The sequence below is a fragment of the Schistocerca piceifrons genome, unplaced genomic scaffold, assembly GCF_021461385.2.
Source record: "Schistocerca piceifrons isolate TAMUIC-IGC-003096 unplaced genomic scaffold, iqSchPice1.1 HiC_scaffold_1870, whole genome shotgun sequence".
NCBI classification, from domain to species: Eukaryota; Metazoa; Arthropoda; class Insecta; order Orthoptera; family Acrididae; genus Schistocerca; species Schistocerca piceifrons.
Window position 1 is genome coordinate 662,753 of NW_025727757.1, and position 17,181 is coordinate 679,933.

General features: G+C 46.0%; 1 protein-coding gene across 1 annotated transcript in view; it reads left to right on the forward strand.

Annotated features, from left to right (window-relative positions):
• Positions 1-15,617, forward strand: part of LOC124741111 (ankyrin repeat domain-containing protein 65-like) — a 41,102-nt gene extending 25,485 nt beyond the window's left edge. Inside the window, exon 3 of the mRNA XM_047248646.1 lies at positions 15,046-15,617. Coding sequence (XP_047104602.1) covers positions 15,062-15,556 — 495 coding nt within the window. The 5' untranslated portion in view covers positions 15,046-15,061 and the 3' untranslated portion in view covers positions 15,557-15,617. The remainder of the gene's footprint in view (positions 1-15,045) is intronic.
• Positions 15,618-17,181: the final 1,564 nt, after the last annotated feature.

Consider the following 17,181-nt stretch of genomic DNA (forward strand, 5'->3'; position numbering starts at 1 on the left):
ATAGTGCGTCGCATGAACGCTATTATCTTTCTTGCGAGAGTCCAGACAGCCAATGCCTCGCCGCAGACCAGCCGATGGTCGTCCGTATCCAGCACGCTTCATTGCTGACACATGGGCGAATCCGCCAAATGTATTGCGTACTTTCTATCATTCGTAGGGTATTTTCGGTTCACGACAATGTACCATGTTGATCTGGCTGTTGTAGGTAGGTGGGGGTGGTGGACCGTGCGCCACACCACGTGGCAGTTAACAGCTGTATGTTTTCGTTCCACCCTATTCCGGGCGATCTGTCGAAGAAGCAGATGGTAAACGTCCTTCGATGTCGACTGCCGGGACGTCGGTAAACGCTCTCGAACGTAACTGTGTTCCACGATGAACGTGCGCACATACGTTAACGGTGGCGATATATGGCCGACACTGACTGGAGGAAGATGCGATGCACGTTCACTAAACCAACGCCCCCCTCTCACTCTGGGAAGGTAAGCCTGTACCTTAAAAAGTTGTCCCAGGCATACATAGTACCCAAAAGCCGCCTGAATTCGCATAGCCATCGTGCGCGTCAAGGGGAGAAGGTGTGTCAGGTGGCACATCATGGGCGCGAGTTAAAGGCTGACGAGGAACACTCGCTGCAGCATATCCATCGACCGTAGGGCGTTTAGTCGTACTGCCGTACGGACTCTGAGTAATAGCCTTCGGTAGTTGTCCGCAGCCGTTCCCGCTGTCTCTTTATGAAAGATGATACCCAAACAGCGGAGGGTTTGCACCGCAGGTAAGGGTCCTTCCGTTCCTGGTTCTAGTCCACGCCCCACATGCATGAATTGTGATTTTCGGTAGTTGACCACACTTCCAGCTGCCATCCCATACGTCTGTAGGCAATCCAGTGCTGCTTGAGTCTCCCCCTCATTCCGTACGAGGAACACAATGTCATCCGCGTATGCTCTGCATTTGAATGATAAATGCCGTAGGGAGATCCCGGTAAGACGGCGGCGAAGACCTGCAGGTACGGTTGTAAGGCGATCGCATAAAGGAGGATCGACAAGGAGCAACCCTGTCTCACTGATCTGAAGATCTTAAAATACTCACTTCTCCCTCTGTTGACCACCATCGCTGATCTGGCAACATGCAACAGCCGCATCACAGCAGTGGTCAATAATGGCGGGACACGCATCCTGTTCATCAGCGCCGCGAGGTACACATGATCCACGCGATCAAAAGCATGTTCGAAATCTACTGCCCGTGGTCATGTGGTAGCGTTCTCGCTTCCCGCGCCCGGGTTCCCGGGTTCAATTCCCGGCGGGGTCAGGGATTTTCTCTGCCTCGTGATGACTTGGTGTTGTGTGATGTCCTTAGGTTAGTTAGGTTTAAGTAGTTCTAAGTTCTAGGGGAGTGATTACCATAGATGTTAAGTCCCATAGTACTCAGAGCCATTTGAACCAGGATGCGCATGAAGATCTTGTAGTCACTATTAAGGAGGGTCAAGGGACGATAATCACAAGGCAGTTTACCACCACGGGGCTTTGGTATCGGTATCATGAGCCCTTCCGTGAATTGAATGTAAACCGGTACTTCTTGCCGTAGAAGATCATTAAACACGCATAGCCACATAGGCGTCACAATGGTCACAAAGGCACGGTAAAATTCCAACGGGAATCCGTCTGGACCTGGGGACTTGTTGCCGCCACCTCTTGTAATCGCTTCCTCCACCTCTTCACACGTAATATCAGATAACCCGTCCGCTTTCCCGTTCACACTCGTCGCGTCTGGGATCTCTTCCAGCTCCCTCTGGCCCTCCCCGTTGCTCTCACAGAATCTGCTAAAATGATACGTGAACGCCTGAGTTATGCCCCTTTGAGTTGTAAAACGACGGCCATCGCCGAGATCGATCTCATTTATTAAATTCCTTCGTCTTCTTCGCCCTTCCTTTATCACATAATGCATCGAGGGAACCTCGTTGAGCAGGAAACCCTGCGACCTCGCACGTATCATTGTACCTGTCATCCTCAGCGTCGTAAGTTGTACCAGCTTCGCCTTAACTCGGTGGACGGCAGTCTGGCGTTCTGGTGTAGGTTGTTGAGTTAACACTTCCCGGAGAGCCGTAAAGTAAAACTCAGTGGTCGTGCGCTGCCATTGAGAAACCTCCTTCCCGTAACCTATTAACGTCCTTCGTAAGCTGGCTTCGTGCACTCGATCCACCACTGCAGGACAGAACAGAAAGAATTTCGTCGACGGAGGCAGCCATGCCACGCGTCCTCCACCATGCGTCGGCATTCTGCATCTCGCAGGTGGGAGACGTTCATCTTCCAATTACCCCTCCGTCTCCATACCTGCTGTCTATCAAGGTGAACCGTACAAATAAATGCCTCGTGGTCTGTAAACGCTGTCGGTCGTATTCCTACATACATCGTCGACATTGCTAACGCCTTTGAAACGTAGATCCGATCCAAACGGCCCGCGGAGTGGCTAGTAAAAAAATGTATATCCTGGTTGGTTGCGATACTTTAGGTCCCATGTATCGACTAATTCCATCCCGTTGACCAGCTCCCTAAGTTCTTGGCTAGTAGTATAGTTAGGTTGTTGGTCCTTTCTGTCGAGCACACAATTAAAATCTCCGCCGAGTATGCAACCATCGTATCGTCCCTGGAACAACGGGCGTAAAAATCTGTCTCTTTTATCCGAGCAAGAAGTACGTATATGTTGATCAAACGTATTCCACCTATGGTCACGGCCGTACCATGGGCAAAAGGCAAATACTCTACTTCGTCTGCACGTATCACTTCCTTTAATAGTATAGCTGTGCCAACGCCTTTCTCGTCACACGGGGAACAGTAAATGTCGTAACCGTGAAAGTCCGAGGGGGGAAGTACCCGAACTTCCTGTGATAGTGCTATGTCTAAATCCGCAGCCTTTATCATGTCACTGAGCATCTTGATTTTTACCGGCGACCCAATGCTATTGATGTTAACAGACCCTATGCGATAAGCTTGTTGCATGGCTTTCAACGTAGATAGGGTACCGTACAGTCGCTAATTCTTCCATACATAGGCTGCTGTCGTACTTACGTCCCCAACCGTCCCCTCATATGGTCTGCCGTTATTCCGTGCAGTCTTCCGGTCTTACACCGGGAGAGTGCGTGGAAGCAGTTCCTCTGGCATCATGTGTTCCCCACGGGGGTGGCTCTTCTGACCAGTCCCCTAGTGTCCCATCGTTATCGTGCGGTGCAGGTGCCGTAGCCTCCTCTGTAGCCTGTTGCCGTCGGTCGAACTCCTTCGCTGTGTCTGGAGCTTCGTCAGCGGTAGGTCGTGTCGCCGTCCCGCTGGCCACCATTGCATCCACGCTAGGCAGTTCTTCTATATCCATGGTCGTCTGCTCTGTACCCGTAAACGTCTCAGAATTGTCTGCTAGAACAGAGTCGTCGTTCTCCACCGTGAGGCGGAGCTTATTCCGGCGTTTTGGTGATCGCTGTTTACGTTTCCGGGCCTCGGAATCAGAGGTCAGCATGGTCTCCAGTTGTTCGTGGGGGACGTCGGAATCGTGCGCCGTCGTATTATCCACGTCTCTAAGTGCCCTATCTGAAGGGGCCGCAAGCGGCACTGAAGAGAGGGCGTCCTGTGACTGCTGCAGGCGGTCCAGCGCAACGTCGTCCTTCCGTGGCTCGCCACGATCTGCCTCTGTCTGTGTGTTCTGGTACGCGTCTGTCTCGCGGCCCGCGTCATCGCGTAATGCGGCGACATAAGTCATGGGGAGCACAGTCGGATGCGGCGTCAGGGGTGGATCATCCCGTGGCAGCTGTAATAACCATCGTTGAGCACACTCAGAACGTACGTGGCCCTCCTTCCCACACCCAGAGCACGTCCTTGGTTGTCCGTCGTAGATGACAATCGCCCTACAACTGGCGATGTACAAGTATGACGGAACGTATTTTCGGAGTTCGATCCGTATTTGTCTGACGCCATTGAGGACAGGATACGTCTTGGAACTCGCCCATTTTACAGCCACGTGGGATAGGACCGTTCCGTAAGGACGCAGGGCGTCTGTCACTAATTCTTCTGGCACTTCGAATGGAAGCTCAAAAACGCGGATCGTTCGGAGTCCCATGCCGGCGTGTTCAACTGTGACCGCTCCAACATTCCCGTCCGAATGACGGAAACGAAGTCCTTGTCGGTGTCGAAGTAGTAGTTCGTCACATCCCCCTTCATTTATGAGCTTGACATAGACCACGCTGCTGACTATAGATAAGTGTATTCCAACTAGAACGTCAGGTTCGATTTTCACCTCGTCCCGTAAATAACGTTCGATCTCGTAAGCCTTCGGTCGAGCATATTCGTTAGCAAAACTAAATTTCAGTGTCGATTTGCGGAACGACAAGGCCATGATTCGTTCTATGTATACCGCGGCACACCGCTACACACATAACGTAAACACCTCTCGCGCAAACGAGCGGCAGGGACGTAAACACCGACCGAACCGCTGCGCCGCTGAAGGCTGACTGCCACTCAGCTACTAGGGGCAGTCAGCAAGTAACTGATACGCATGAAATGTATTTGCAGTTGCGAATATGGACAACCATTAGTTGTATGATGGAATGACGACAACGAAAATACGTACCAGACCGCGACTCAAACCCGGATTTCCCACTTATCGCGAGTGGTTGCCATTATGCTACCTAAGCATGACCCAAAGGTCCACCTGTCATCAACCATGTGTCAACAGCCTGCACTCCCTCACCCGTTATGTACTGGGTGGTTATAATTAGACTTTCCCTATTCAACATGTTATAATACAGAAACTAATTGACGAATGAGGACCAAACTTGGTTGGACATGGAGCAGAGAAATAACGCAAAATCACCTATCATTCAAACACTTCTAATGTGCTGCTACGGTACAGCATACCATTACATACCAATACCATTACATCCGCAAAAGGTGCTCAATAAGGTGCCCATCAGTGTCCAGAAGAGTCTGAAAGCACAGCAAAACGAAGTATGTTCATAGATATGGTGGCTATCACCTTTGAAAGGCTTCGCTTCAGATCAGCACAAGTCTGAACGTTCCCCTGGTAAACTCTGTCCTTCAGGTAGCCCCGCAACCAGAAATCATAGGGAGTGAGATCAAGTGATCGTGGCAGCCAAGCACTCGGAAACGATCGCATGATAATTTGACCGTTTCCAAAGGTGTTTCGGAGAAGCAGGTGAACTTCACGAGAGATGTGCGCTAGGGTCCCATCTTGGGTGAAAACTGTTGAGTTCAAAGCATCTCTCTCCTGTAGGGCGGGTATGACGTGTTGGCGAGACATATCGCAGGAATGCTGGCATGTCTTGGGTCCTTGAGCGCCAGCCTGTTCAAAAAAGAAACGGGCCAATGATGAACATGGCGATGAAGCTACACCAAACAGTGGCGCGTTCACCGTACAGAGGAACTTCATGCTCAAAGAATGGTTCGAAGCACGTTCCATGTAGTGGACCACTGGATGTTCAACTTTCATGACACAAGACAAAGACTGCCTAACGATTGAGAATTGTGTGCAGCGTTGTCTGCCACAGCCACAGTGATTTCATCAACCACCTGTGGTGATGTCGGCCTCTTCCCAGAGCGACGCCCAGTTCTCCAGCTGATACAGACTTCTTCATCATGCTCTGTACAGCAGGTGGAGAAAGACCCTTCCATAAACTTTTCAGCCAACGATATTCTTCTGAGCTACACATTCACTACCATGTCGTCTCTTTCTAGTAGATAGTTGTCTTTAACTCAATCACACAAATTCACATAAATGACGGCCAGTTGTCATTTGTGTAAGCAGTATTCAAATGAAAAGATGCAAAGGGTCGTAAGAACCAAACCAGATGAAATATGCATCAGCCACTTTGGGAAAACGTGATGATACCTGTAGGGGTGCGAATGTAACCTCATCTCTTCCCCTTAAAAAATTCAAAACTGTGCCGTCAACAGGCAAGGTGAAGTTCACAGTGTTTTGGATGTTCGAGGTCCGGTACTCACCGAATCCGTCGAATACGGACAAACCATTAATAGTGACGTGCACTGTGAGACACTACGTATCCTACGTAAGTCCATCCAGAACAGACAGCCTACTGTAGGAGGGAGCGATTCTGCTCCACGGTAACGCAAGTCACACGTCAACAAGATCACACGAAATGTAATGGCCAAGTTCATGTGGCAGCAGCTTGATCACCTACCCTACACCTCGGTCACTGTCGCCCTGCGACTTCCAAGTCTTTGGTCCACTAAAAAAAGAAAAACTAAATCAGAAAACGTTTCAACTCTGACGATGAGTTGAAGGGCAAAGCGTATGACTGGCTCCTGTCGCAGCCACAGGAAGTCCAGAACCAGGAAATCATTCGGCTCGTGAAACAGTGGGACAGCGGGATAATTGTGCTCTGGTCTCTGGTGATTACTTTTGAATAACGACTTCCATTATACTCATAATGTTGTTCAGTAAACTTTTCTTTTCAACAACTTCATAGAGTGGCGCGAGATACAAAATACATCTCCATATTTCACCATCATGTCAGACATATTAGCCACTGTAGTTCTAATGAGGTGATATCTAGAAATGTGATCAAAAGTAGCCGGGTACCTGGCTGAAAACGACTTACAAGTTCGTGGCACCCTCCACTGACAATGTTGGAATTCAATATAGTGTTGGCCAACCTTTAGCCTTGATGACAGCTTCCATTCTCGAAAGAGACAGGTTCAGTCAGGTGCTGGAAGGTTTCTTGCAGAATAGCAGCCCATTCTCCACGGAGTACTACACTGAGGAGATATATCGATGTCGGTCTTCGAGGCCTGGCACGAGGTCGGCGTTCCAAAACGTCCGAAAGGTGTTCTAAGGGATTCAGGTCAGGATTCTGTGCACACCAGCCCATTACAGATATGTTACTATCGTGTAATCATTCCGCCACAGGCCGAGCGCTATTAACAGGTGCTCGATCGTCTTGAAAGGTGCAATCGCCATCGCCGAAATGCTCTTCAACAGTGGGAAGCAAGAAGCTGCATAAAATATGTTGCCTTGTGCTGTGATAGTGCGACGCCAGACAACAAGTGCAAGCCCCCTCCATGAAAAACACGACCACACCATAACACGACTGTCTCCGAATTTTTCTATTGGCACTACACACCCTGGCACATGACTTTCACGTTGCATTCGCCATACCAACACCCTGCCGTCGGATCGCCACATTCTGTACCGTGATTCTTCACTCCATACAATGTTTTCACACTGTTCAATTGTCCTTGTTTACGCTCCTTACACCAAGCGAGGTGTCGTTTGCCATTTAGTGGCATGATGTGTGACTTATGAGCAGCCGCTCGATAGGGAAATTCAAGTTTTTTCACCTCCCACCTAACTGTCATAGTACTTGCTGTGGATCCTGATACAGCTTGGACAAGGTCGGCCTGTATGCGTTTATGCTGTACGTGTCACCTTCACGTTTCCACTTCACTATCACATCGGAAACAGTGGACCTAGGGATGTTTAGGAGTGTGTAAATCTCGCATACAGACGTATGACTCAAATGACACACAATCACCTGACCACGTTCGAAGTCCGTGAGTTCTGCGGAGCGCCCCGCTCTGCTCTCTCATGATGTCAAACGACTACTGAGGTCGCTGATATGGAGTACCTGGAAACAGGTGACAGCACAATGCTCCTAGTATGAAAAACGTATGCTTTTGGGAGTGTCTGCATGCTTTTCATCACATAGTGTACATTTACATCCGTCTACATCTATACACATACTCCACTGGTAACCATATGGCGCAAAGCGCAAGATACCATGTTCCAGTTGTACTAGTCATTTCCTTTCCGGTCTGCTCACAAATGGAGCGAGGTATAAACGATTGTGCACATCCATCCACAAGAGCCATATTTTCTATTAGCTTTCCTTCGTGATCCTTTCGGAATATGTACGTTGGCAGTAGTAGAACCGAACTGTAGTTAGGTGAAAAAAAATTGTTCTCTACATTTCCTCTTTAGTGTTTCGCGGAAAATGTGTCCTCTTCGCTTCAGGGATTGCCATTTGAGCATCTCCACAATACTTGTGTGTTGATCGAAACTACTATTAACAAATCTAGCACCACGCCCATTACTTGCTTGGATGACTTCCTTTAATATAACCTGGTGGGCATCCAAAACACTCGAGCAGTATTCAAGAATTGGTTGAGCTAGTGTTCTAAACACTGTCACCTTTACAGGTGAGGAACAGTTTCCTATAATACTGTCCTCACGTTCTCGTTTCATATCGTATCAGTTTGCTACATTATGCCTAGATATTTAGTAGACGTTCCTTTGTCAAAAAACATTCTCAGGGCAGCAACTAGCCACAAATTTACTTTCAGTACTTTTATTCAAAGGATACCATTACCGGTTTCGAATCGTAGTGATTCATCCTCACACGGTTTACACGCTTTCTTTATGACATGTGGTGTGTTTTTTACACACACACCACATGTCATAAAGAAAACGTGTATAACAAATTTCTTTCCTTACCTGATGTGGGTGGTATTTTTCTAACTAAATCATAAGTTTAACCAGTGTCCTATTAATAATTGTACATACAGCAATCCAATATGTGGCACAGTAGCAAGTAATATGTAGAGGCAGATAGTATTCTGGAGGGTATCACTGCCATTAATGAAGTTCATATACAGGGTGGTCCATTGATCGTGACTGAGCCAAATATCTCACGAAATAAGTGTCAAACGAAAAAACTACAAAGAACGAAACTTTTCTAGCTTGAAGGGGTTGGCCCACTAGATGGCGCTGCCATAGGTCAAACGGATATCAACTGCGTTTTTTTAAATAGGAACCCCCATTTTTATTACATATTCGTGTACTACGTAAAGAAATATGAATATTTTAGTTGGACCACTTTTTCACTTTGTGATAGATGACTCTGTAATAGTCACAAACATATGTCTCACAATTTCAGACGTACAGTTGATAATAGGTAGGTTTTTTAAAATTAAAATACAGTACGTAGGTACGTTTGAACACTTTATGTCGGTTGTTCAAATGTGATACATGTACCTTTGTGAACTTATCATTTCTGAGAACCCATGCTGTTACAGCATGATTACCTGTAAATATCACATTAATGCAATAAATGCTCGAAATGATGTCCGTGAACCTCAATACATTTGGAAATACGTGTAACGACATTCCTCTCAACAGCGAGTAGTTCGCCTTCCATAATGTTCGCATATGCATTGACAATGCGCTGACGCATGTTGTCAGGCGTTGTCAGTGGATTGCGATAGCAAATATCCTTCACCACAGAAAGAGATCCGGGAACGTCAGATCCGGTGAACGTGCGGGCCACGGTATGGTGCTTCGACGACCAATCCACCTGTCATGAAATATGCTATTCAATACCGCTTTAACCACACGTGAGCTATGTGCTGGACAGCCATCATGCTATGTTGGAAGTACGTCGCCATTCTGTCATGCAGTGAAACATCTTGTAGTAACATCGGTAGGACGATACGTAGGAAATCAGCGTATATTGCACCATTTAGATTGCCATCGATAAAATGGGGGCCAATTATCCTTCCTCCCATAATACCGCATCATACATTAACCCGCCAAGGTCGCTGATGTTCCACTTGTCGCCGGCCGAAGTGGCCGTTCGGTTAAAGGCGCTGCAGTCTGGAACCGCATGACCGCTACGGTCGCAGGTTCGAATCCTGCCTCGGGCATGGATGTTTGTGATGTCCTTAGGTTAGTTAGGTTTAACTAGTTCTAAGTTCTAGGGGACTAATGACCTCAGCAGTTGAGTCCCATAGTGCTCAGAGCCATTCCACTTGTCGCAGCCATAGTGGATTTTCCGTTGCCCAATAATGCATATTTTGCCGGTTTACGTTACCGCTGTTGGTGAGTGACGCTTCGTCGCTAAATAGAACGCGTGCAAAAAATCTGTCATCGTCCCGTAATTTCTCTTGAGCCCAGTGGCAGCACTGTACACGACGTTCAGAGTCGTCGCTATGCAATTCCTGGTGCATAGAAATATGGTACGGATGCAACCTATGTTGATGTAGCATTCTCAACACCGACGTTTTTGAGATTCCCGATTCTCGCGCAATTTGTCTGCAACTGATGTGCGGATTAACCGCGACAGCAACTAAGACACCTACTTGGGCATCATCATTTGTTGCAGGTCGTGGTTGACGTTTCACATGTGGCTGAACGCATCCTGTTTCCTTAAATAACGTTAACTATCAGGCGAACGGTCCGGACACTTGGATCATGTCGTCCAGGATACCGAGCAGCATACATAGCAGACACCTGTTGGGCATTTTGATCACAAAAGCCATCCATCAACACGCTGTCGACCTTTTCCGCAATTGGTAATCGGTCCATTTGAATACGGGTGATGTATCACGAAGCAAATACCGTCCACACTGGCGGAATGTTACGTGATACCTCGTACTTATAAATTTGTGACTATTACAGCGCCATCTGTCACAAAGCGATAAAAGTAGTCCAACTAAAACATTCATATTTATTTACACACTACACGAATATGTAATAAAAATGGGGGTTCCTACTCAAAAAACGCAGTTGATATCCGTTCGACCTATGGCAGCGCCATCTAGCGAGCCAGCAATGGCGCCATCTGGTTTCCCCCTTCAAACTAGACAAGTTTCGTTCTTTGTAGTTTTTTCGTTTGACGCTTATTTCGTGAGATATTTGGCCCGGTCACGATCAGTGGACCAACCTGTATATGTTAGAGGAAAATTGAAGAGTAGTTTCTGAGAAACTGATAGATTTCCATGTGGAAAGCGTAATATTTCGTGAGGACCACAAGTCGTTCATTATACCTACTGACGTCAGTGCCAGGAACGCCATTCACCAGACTGACTGGCACACCGTGTCCTGTCGCAGATCACTTGGATGTAGAAGGATGTTGTCCTCAGTTTGTACCTCAGGGACACCTTTACAGGTTGACGTCACTGTTGGAACCAGCAACCACACATAGACAACGCAGAATCTCCTCCCACTGAAGACGACGTGTGTTTTCCACGTTTATATGGCCGAAACCACTGAGGCACAGATGTGCATATATAACTGCCCTAGGAGAATACAGGCTTCCAGTAGCTCTGCCATCCACAACATACGTTATGCTGCAGCAGGGAAGTTCTTGCACCGGAGGCAGCCAGCTGATAATAAAGCAATAGTTCCATAAAATGTGCACTAATAGAAAGAATAGGGAATGAGGTGGCTCTTACAATGTCAGTAATCCTAATCAGCTTGCATCAGGTTCCTTACAATAGGAGTAGTGACAGCCAAATATTGAATGTGGATAACCTTGGTTGCTGTGTAGTAAAGTGTACAAGTGCACTCCCTTCCCTTTTGTTGGATTGTTTGAATCTCTAGACATGACTTTGACCTCTGTCAGAGCTCCATGTGCTTTAAAACTAAGTGGCATCTTCCGAGAATTCCACATTAAACTGTGGGTATGTGTGAACCGATGCAGAAACCAAAAGCTGGCAAAGGGAAGCACCTCGAGCAAGCCTAGTGTAGCACTGTGTGGGTCAAAATCATATGCTGGCTGTTAGCGATTTTATGGTAATTCAGAATTCTCATTTGATGTTTCTTCATTCCATAGGAGAGATCAACGAAGGTCTCACACATTTTTCACAGTATTAAGGTTTATTTTGAGTGTATTAACTGGATTACGTTTGTAGAAAAAGAGGGTTAGTGCTGGATCGACTGTTGGAAACTGTTTTTATCCGCCGTAACGTCTTACTTGACAGAATGAGAGAATCTACTTGTTATTAATTTTCTTTAACATATAAAGAATTTTGTTGCATTTTACTCCTGCGTGCATGCAACACACTGTCTTCAACATTAGAATATGGGCGTTGTCTCTTAGCCACATTATAGTGATGCTGTCACATGCAAATGAAATGGTGTGCAAGCATACATCAGCGTTGTGAGGTGGACAGTGTGTCCAAGAAAATCGGGTTTATTTAGATCAATATTTCGGACTGTGACGTACATCTACATATACATTTATATACATACTCCGCCAACCACCAAGCGGTGTGTGCGGAGTGCACAATTCGCGGGAAAGTCATATTTCCCCCCTCTATTCCACAGGCCAATCGCGCGAGGGAAAAACGATTGTCTGAACGCCTCTGTACGACCCCTAATTTCCCTTATCTTTGAATGGTGATCATTGAGAGATTTCAAAGTGGGTGGTAATAATATAACCTCTGCATCCTCGGCGGAGATCGGTTTTCGGAATTTAGTGAGCAGCCCCTTCCGTTTAGCTCGTCGTGTGTTCCCCTCCAAACATTCTATGAGATTAGTAACGCTCTAGCGGTGGCTAAATCTACCAGTCACGAATCTTGCCGCTCTTATTTGGACCTTCTCAATCTCTTGAATCAGACCCAACTGGTAAGGGTCCCATACAGAAGAACAATACTGGACGAACTAACGTATTGTAAGCCACTTCCCCTGTTTAAGGGCTGCACCGTTGCAGGATTCTACCAATAAACTGCAATCTAGAGACCGCCTTGACCGTACCTTGTGTAATTTGATAATTCCATTTGAGATCATTTCGAACAGTCACACCGAGATACTTGATGGATATTACCACTTCCAAAGACTGGGCATTTATTTTGTGCTCATACATTAATGGGGATTTTCTCCTTGTTATACGCAGTAGGTTACACTTACTAATATTGAGAGATAACTGCCAGTCATTACACCAAGCATTTATTTTCTGCAAATCCTCATTGATTTGTTCACAAGTTTCGTGTGATACTACATTGCTATAGACTACAGCATCATCCGCAAACAGTCTAAGGCCACTGTCAATACCATCAAACAGATTGTTTATGCAACTCGTAAAAAGCAGAGGACCTATTACGCTGCCTTTGGGCACACCTGAAATTACTCTTGTTTCTGTTGAAGTTACCCCATTCAGGATGTCATACTGCTCCCTGTCTGTTAGAAAACTTTCTATCCAACCGCATATGTCACTGGATAGACTGTAAGTGCACACTTTTTGTAGCAAGCAACAGTGCGGAAGTGAGTCATACACCTTTCGAAAGTCGAGAAATATGGCATCAACCTGGGAGCCTGCTGTATATAATGAACAAAGAGGTCCAGCTGTTTCTCACATGACTGATGTTTCCTAAAACCGTGCTGGTTTCTGCAGACGAGCTTCTCAGAGTCTAGAAAGTTCATTATGTCTGAACATAAAATAGGTTCCTTGATTCTACAACAAATAGACGTCAGTGAAATTGGCCGGTAATTATGTGCATCAAATTTTCTACCCTTTTTATAGATCGCTATGACCAGGGCCTTCTTCCAGACTTGTGGAATGTTCCTCTATTTCGATTATCTCTGATAGATTATGGATAAGAATGGTGCTATATTTGGAGCATAGTCAACATATAATCTTGAGGGGATACCTTCTGGTCCAGTGCCTTCCTGGCGTCTAAGGATCTTAACTGTTTTACAGTCCCATCTACATTAAACACTATGTCAGCCATCCTTGCGTTTGTTCGATAATTGAAAGGGGGAATGGTGCTGCAGTCGTCTACCATAAACGAGTATTTGGAAGCTAGGTTTAGAATTTCGGCCTTCTGTTAACCATCATGCGTTACATAACCTGTACTGTCAGCAAGAGAAGATATTGAATTATTTGTAGCGTTCGTAGATTTTACGTACGACCAAAATGTTTTGGTGTTATTTCTAGAATCTGCAGATAAAACATTGCTTTCAAATTCATTAAAAGAATCTCTCATTGACCTTTTGACAACTACTTTAATTTCACATAATTTCTGTTTGTCAGCAGGGCAGTGACTAAGTTAAAAACGACTATGCAAAATTCTCTGCTTTTTCAGCAGCTTCCTAATTTGTTTGTTGTACCAAGGTGCATCCTTTCCTTCCCATATATTTTTGCTAGGAACATACTTCTCTGGCACGTGGTGGACAATACCTTTAAATTCTGACCAAAGATGATCAATATATTTGTGTCCTGCAGTGAATGCTTGGAGCTGACTATGAAGATATTCATTAATGTCACTTTTATTTGCTTTCCCAAACAATAAAACTCTACTCTGTATCTTTGGTATTTTTGCAACTTCCACAAGCCACAATGACATTATGGTCAGTAATACCTTCTTCTCGAATAACTTCAGGTCTGTAGATGAAGCATTCATTTTGTCTCATAAACAGCAGGCTTCTCAGCTGCTTTGCATTGCACCCACAAGAACATGAGTTAAGAATGTGTGTGTGTGTGTGTCTGTGTGCGTGTGTGTGTGTGTGTGTGTGTGTGTGTGTGTGTGTGTGTGTGTATGTGTGTGTGTGTGTGTGTGTGTGTGTGTGTGTGTGTGTATGAGTGACTGCATTTGTGCATGTGTACTGTGTGTGTGCTGATTGCATGTGTGCTTGCTTGTTAACTCTGCAGTCATCTTTATCTGTGTATGTGCACCCCCTCATGTGCATGTGCCACCAAATGTGTTTGTGTGTAGGGGCAGGGGAATATCGTCTAAAACGTTTACTGATAAATTTTAGCTTTCTCTGAAGTGGCTGTGCCAGTAAATTTTCTAGTAAAAAGACTCAAAATTTTATTTAAATACAGAAATAAGTTATTTTTTTCATTGCATTTGCTAGTATTAAGGTGATATGCTCAGTATAGAGGAAAAGTAGAGTCTGCATGAATCATCTCTTTCAGTGAAGTGCAATCACTGATTAACAATAGCATCCTGAGCTCATAGGAATTCACAATCAGGAATCAATGTGGCAAAATGTATTGTCTGAATTTGTGGAGTGATGGAATGTAAGGCTTACTTATGGTGAGTGAGGAAGCTTTATGAGGATGATGCAATTGTCTATCTGTACTTCAATGGAGAGACACTTTTCCACTATTCTGTAATATATGATAGAGGGGGAAAATTTGAAGATTAATTAGTTTTCAGTTTTCTGACATGTTTTTAGAGCTGGTCGTTATAGTTTACTTCATAAACAGTGTATATGTGCAGAAAAATACGAGAACTTCTCCGTTTCTTGCAGGACCCTTTCTGCAGAGATGAACAGCAAGGTGCTGCTCCAGGCAGCTACACGGGGGTCAGTGGAGGAAGTGCAGGTGCCGCTTTGGGCTTGTGCTAATGTGGGGCAGAGACCATGGTCCACGTGGACCGCTCTGCACTATGCAGCGATGCAGGGGCACACGGGTATGGTGAGGTGTCTGATCGGGAATGGGGCAGAAGTGGATGCCAGGAGCGACGCGGGGCACACGCCTCTACATTTGGCTGCCTGGAAAGGCCATGCAGCAGTGGTGCGGCTGCTGGCGGCGGCCTTCGCCGACGTCGATGCCAAGGACCAGTGGGGTAGGACGCCGCTGCACTGGGCGGCACCCTACGGCCACACAGAGGCGGCGAAGGCACTGCTGGAGGCAGGGGCCGATAGGGACGCCACAGAGGACGCAGGGAATACCGCGCTGGACTTGGCAAGAGTGAACAACCGACAATGGATGGTAGAAATCCTATCTAGCATTCCAACAAACGATTGTGATGTATACTAAATAAAGCAAGCGTTAATACACGATTTCTCCTTCTCTTTAAAATAAACCATACAAAATGTTACATCAGCAGTCATTCTTTGTAACTGTATTTTCGATCTACACCTAACTACTCCACTAACATCAGAACAAGAGACTGAGGGAGGTGGTGCAGTGGTTAGCACACTTGCCTCGCATTCAGGAGGACGATGGTTCAATCCCACATCTGGCCATCCTGATTTAGATTTTCTGCGATTTCCCTAAACCACTTCAGGCAAATTCTGGGATGGTTCCTTTGACAGGGCATGGCCTTCCTCATAGATCTGACAAGACCAATGACCTCGCTGGTTGGTCTCTTCCCCCAAATGAACCCAACCCAACTCAGACAAGACTAACAATGTAAGATATTTACAAAGTAATGCAAGTCGTCAGAAGAAAGAGTCCATTCTCGAAAAAACAAGAGAATCCGAAAAATACACCAGGTCTCTACAATACATAATTACTGAAAAGTACTTGGTAGGAGCAGCATACGTGCTATGTGAAACTGCTGTAAATTTCACAATATACGTAATACTGCCATCTAAGCAGTATGCTCAGAAAGGAATTTTCCTGTTTCTCTACTGGGCAGATAGTCCAATAATTTGTGTCCATAGTTACAATGTCATGTTATTAGAAGTACTCACACTACATTATTTCAGATGCCAGACAGAATTTATTCGTGTGTCTGCAGTACAAATAAACACATCAAAAAATTTATGCATCACCTCATTTCCAAGAGTTCTGGAACTTGTAAAACAATTGGAATAGAGATCAAAATAAACATCATTTCTGCCCATTTTATTGCTCATGAAAACGACACATTGCATGTTGTACCACCATAGAGCGAGACCTTCAGAAGCGGTGGTCCACCCTGCTGTAATTCTCAGTACCTCTAATACCCAGTCACAAGTCCCCTCTTCCATTGATGTATTTGTCGTGTCAAACTATCTACAAGTTCATCAAGGCACTGTTGGTCATGATGTCCCACTCCTCAAAGGCGATTCATTGTAGATCCCTTAGAGTGGTTGGTCGTCCATAAACAGCCCTTTCCAACCTGTCCCAGGCATGTTCGCTAAGATTCATGACTGAAGACCATTGCTGGCCACTCTAGTAGAGCGATGTCGTTATTCTGAAGGAAGTTGTTCACAAGATGTGCACGATGGGGGCGCAAATTTTCGTCCATGAAGACGAATGACTCGCCAACATCCTGGGAATATGAATGCACTACGGATTGGGGATGGCATTCACATATCATACAGCTGTTACAGCGCCTTCCATGGCCACCTGTGGCTTGTACTGCGGCCCCGCATAATGCCACCCCAAAACGGCAGGGAACATCCACCTTGCTACACTTTACTGGAGAGAATGCCTAAAGCGTTCAGCGTGGCCAGGTTGCTTCCAAACACGTCTCTGACGATTGTCTGGTTGATGGCATATGCGACACTCTTCAGTGAAAAGATCCTACATCTACATCTACATCTGCATCCATACTCCGCAGGCCACCTGACGATGTGTGGCGGAGGGTACCTTGAGTACCTCTATCGGTTCTCCCTTCTGTTCCATTCTCGTATTGTTGGTGGAAAGAAAGATGATCCTGTAACGAAGCACAC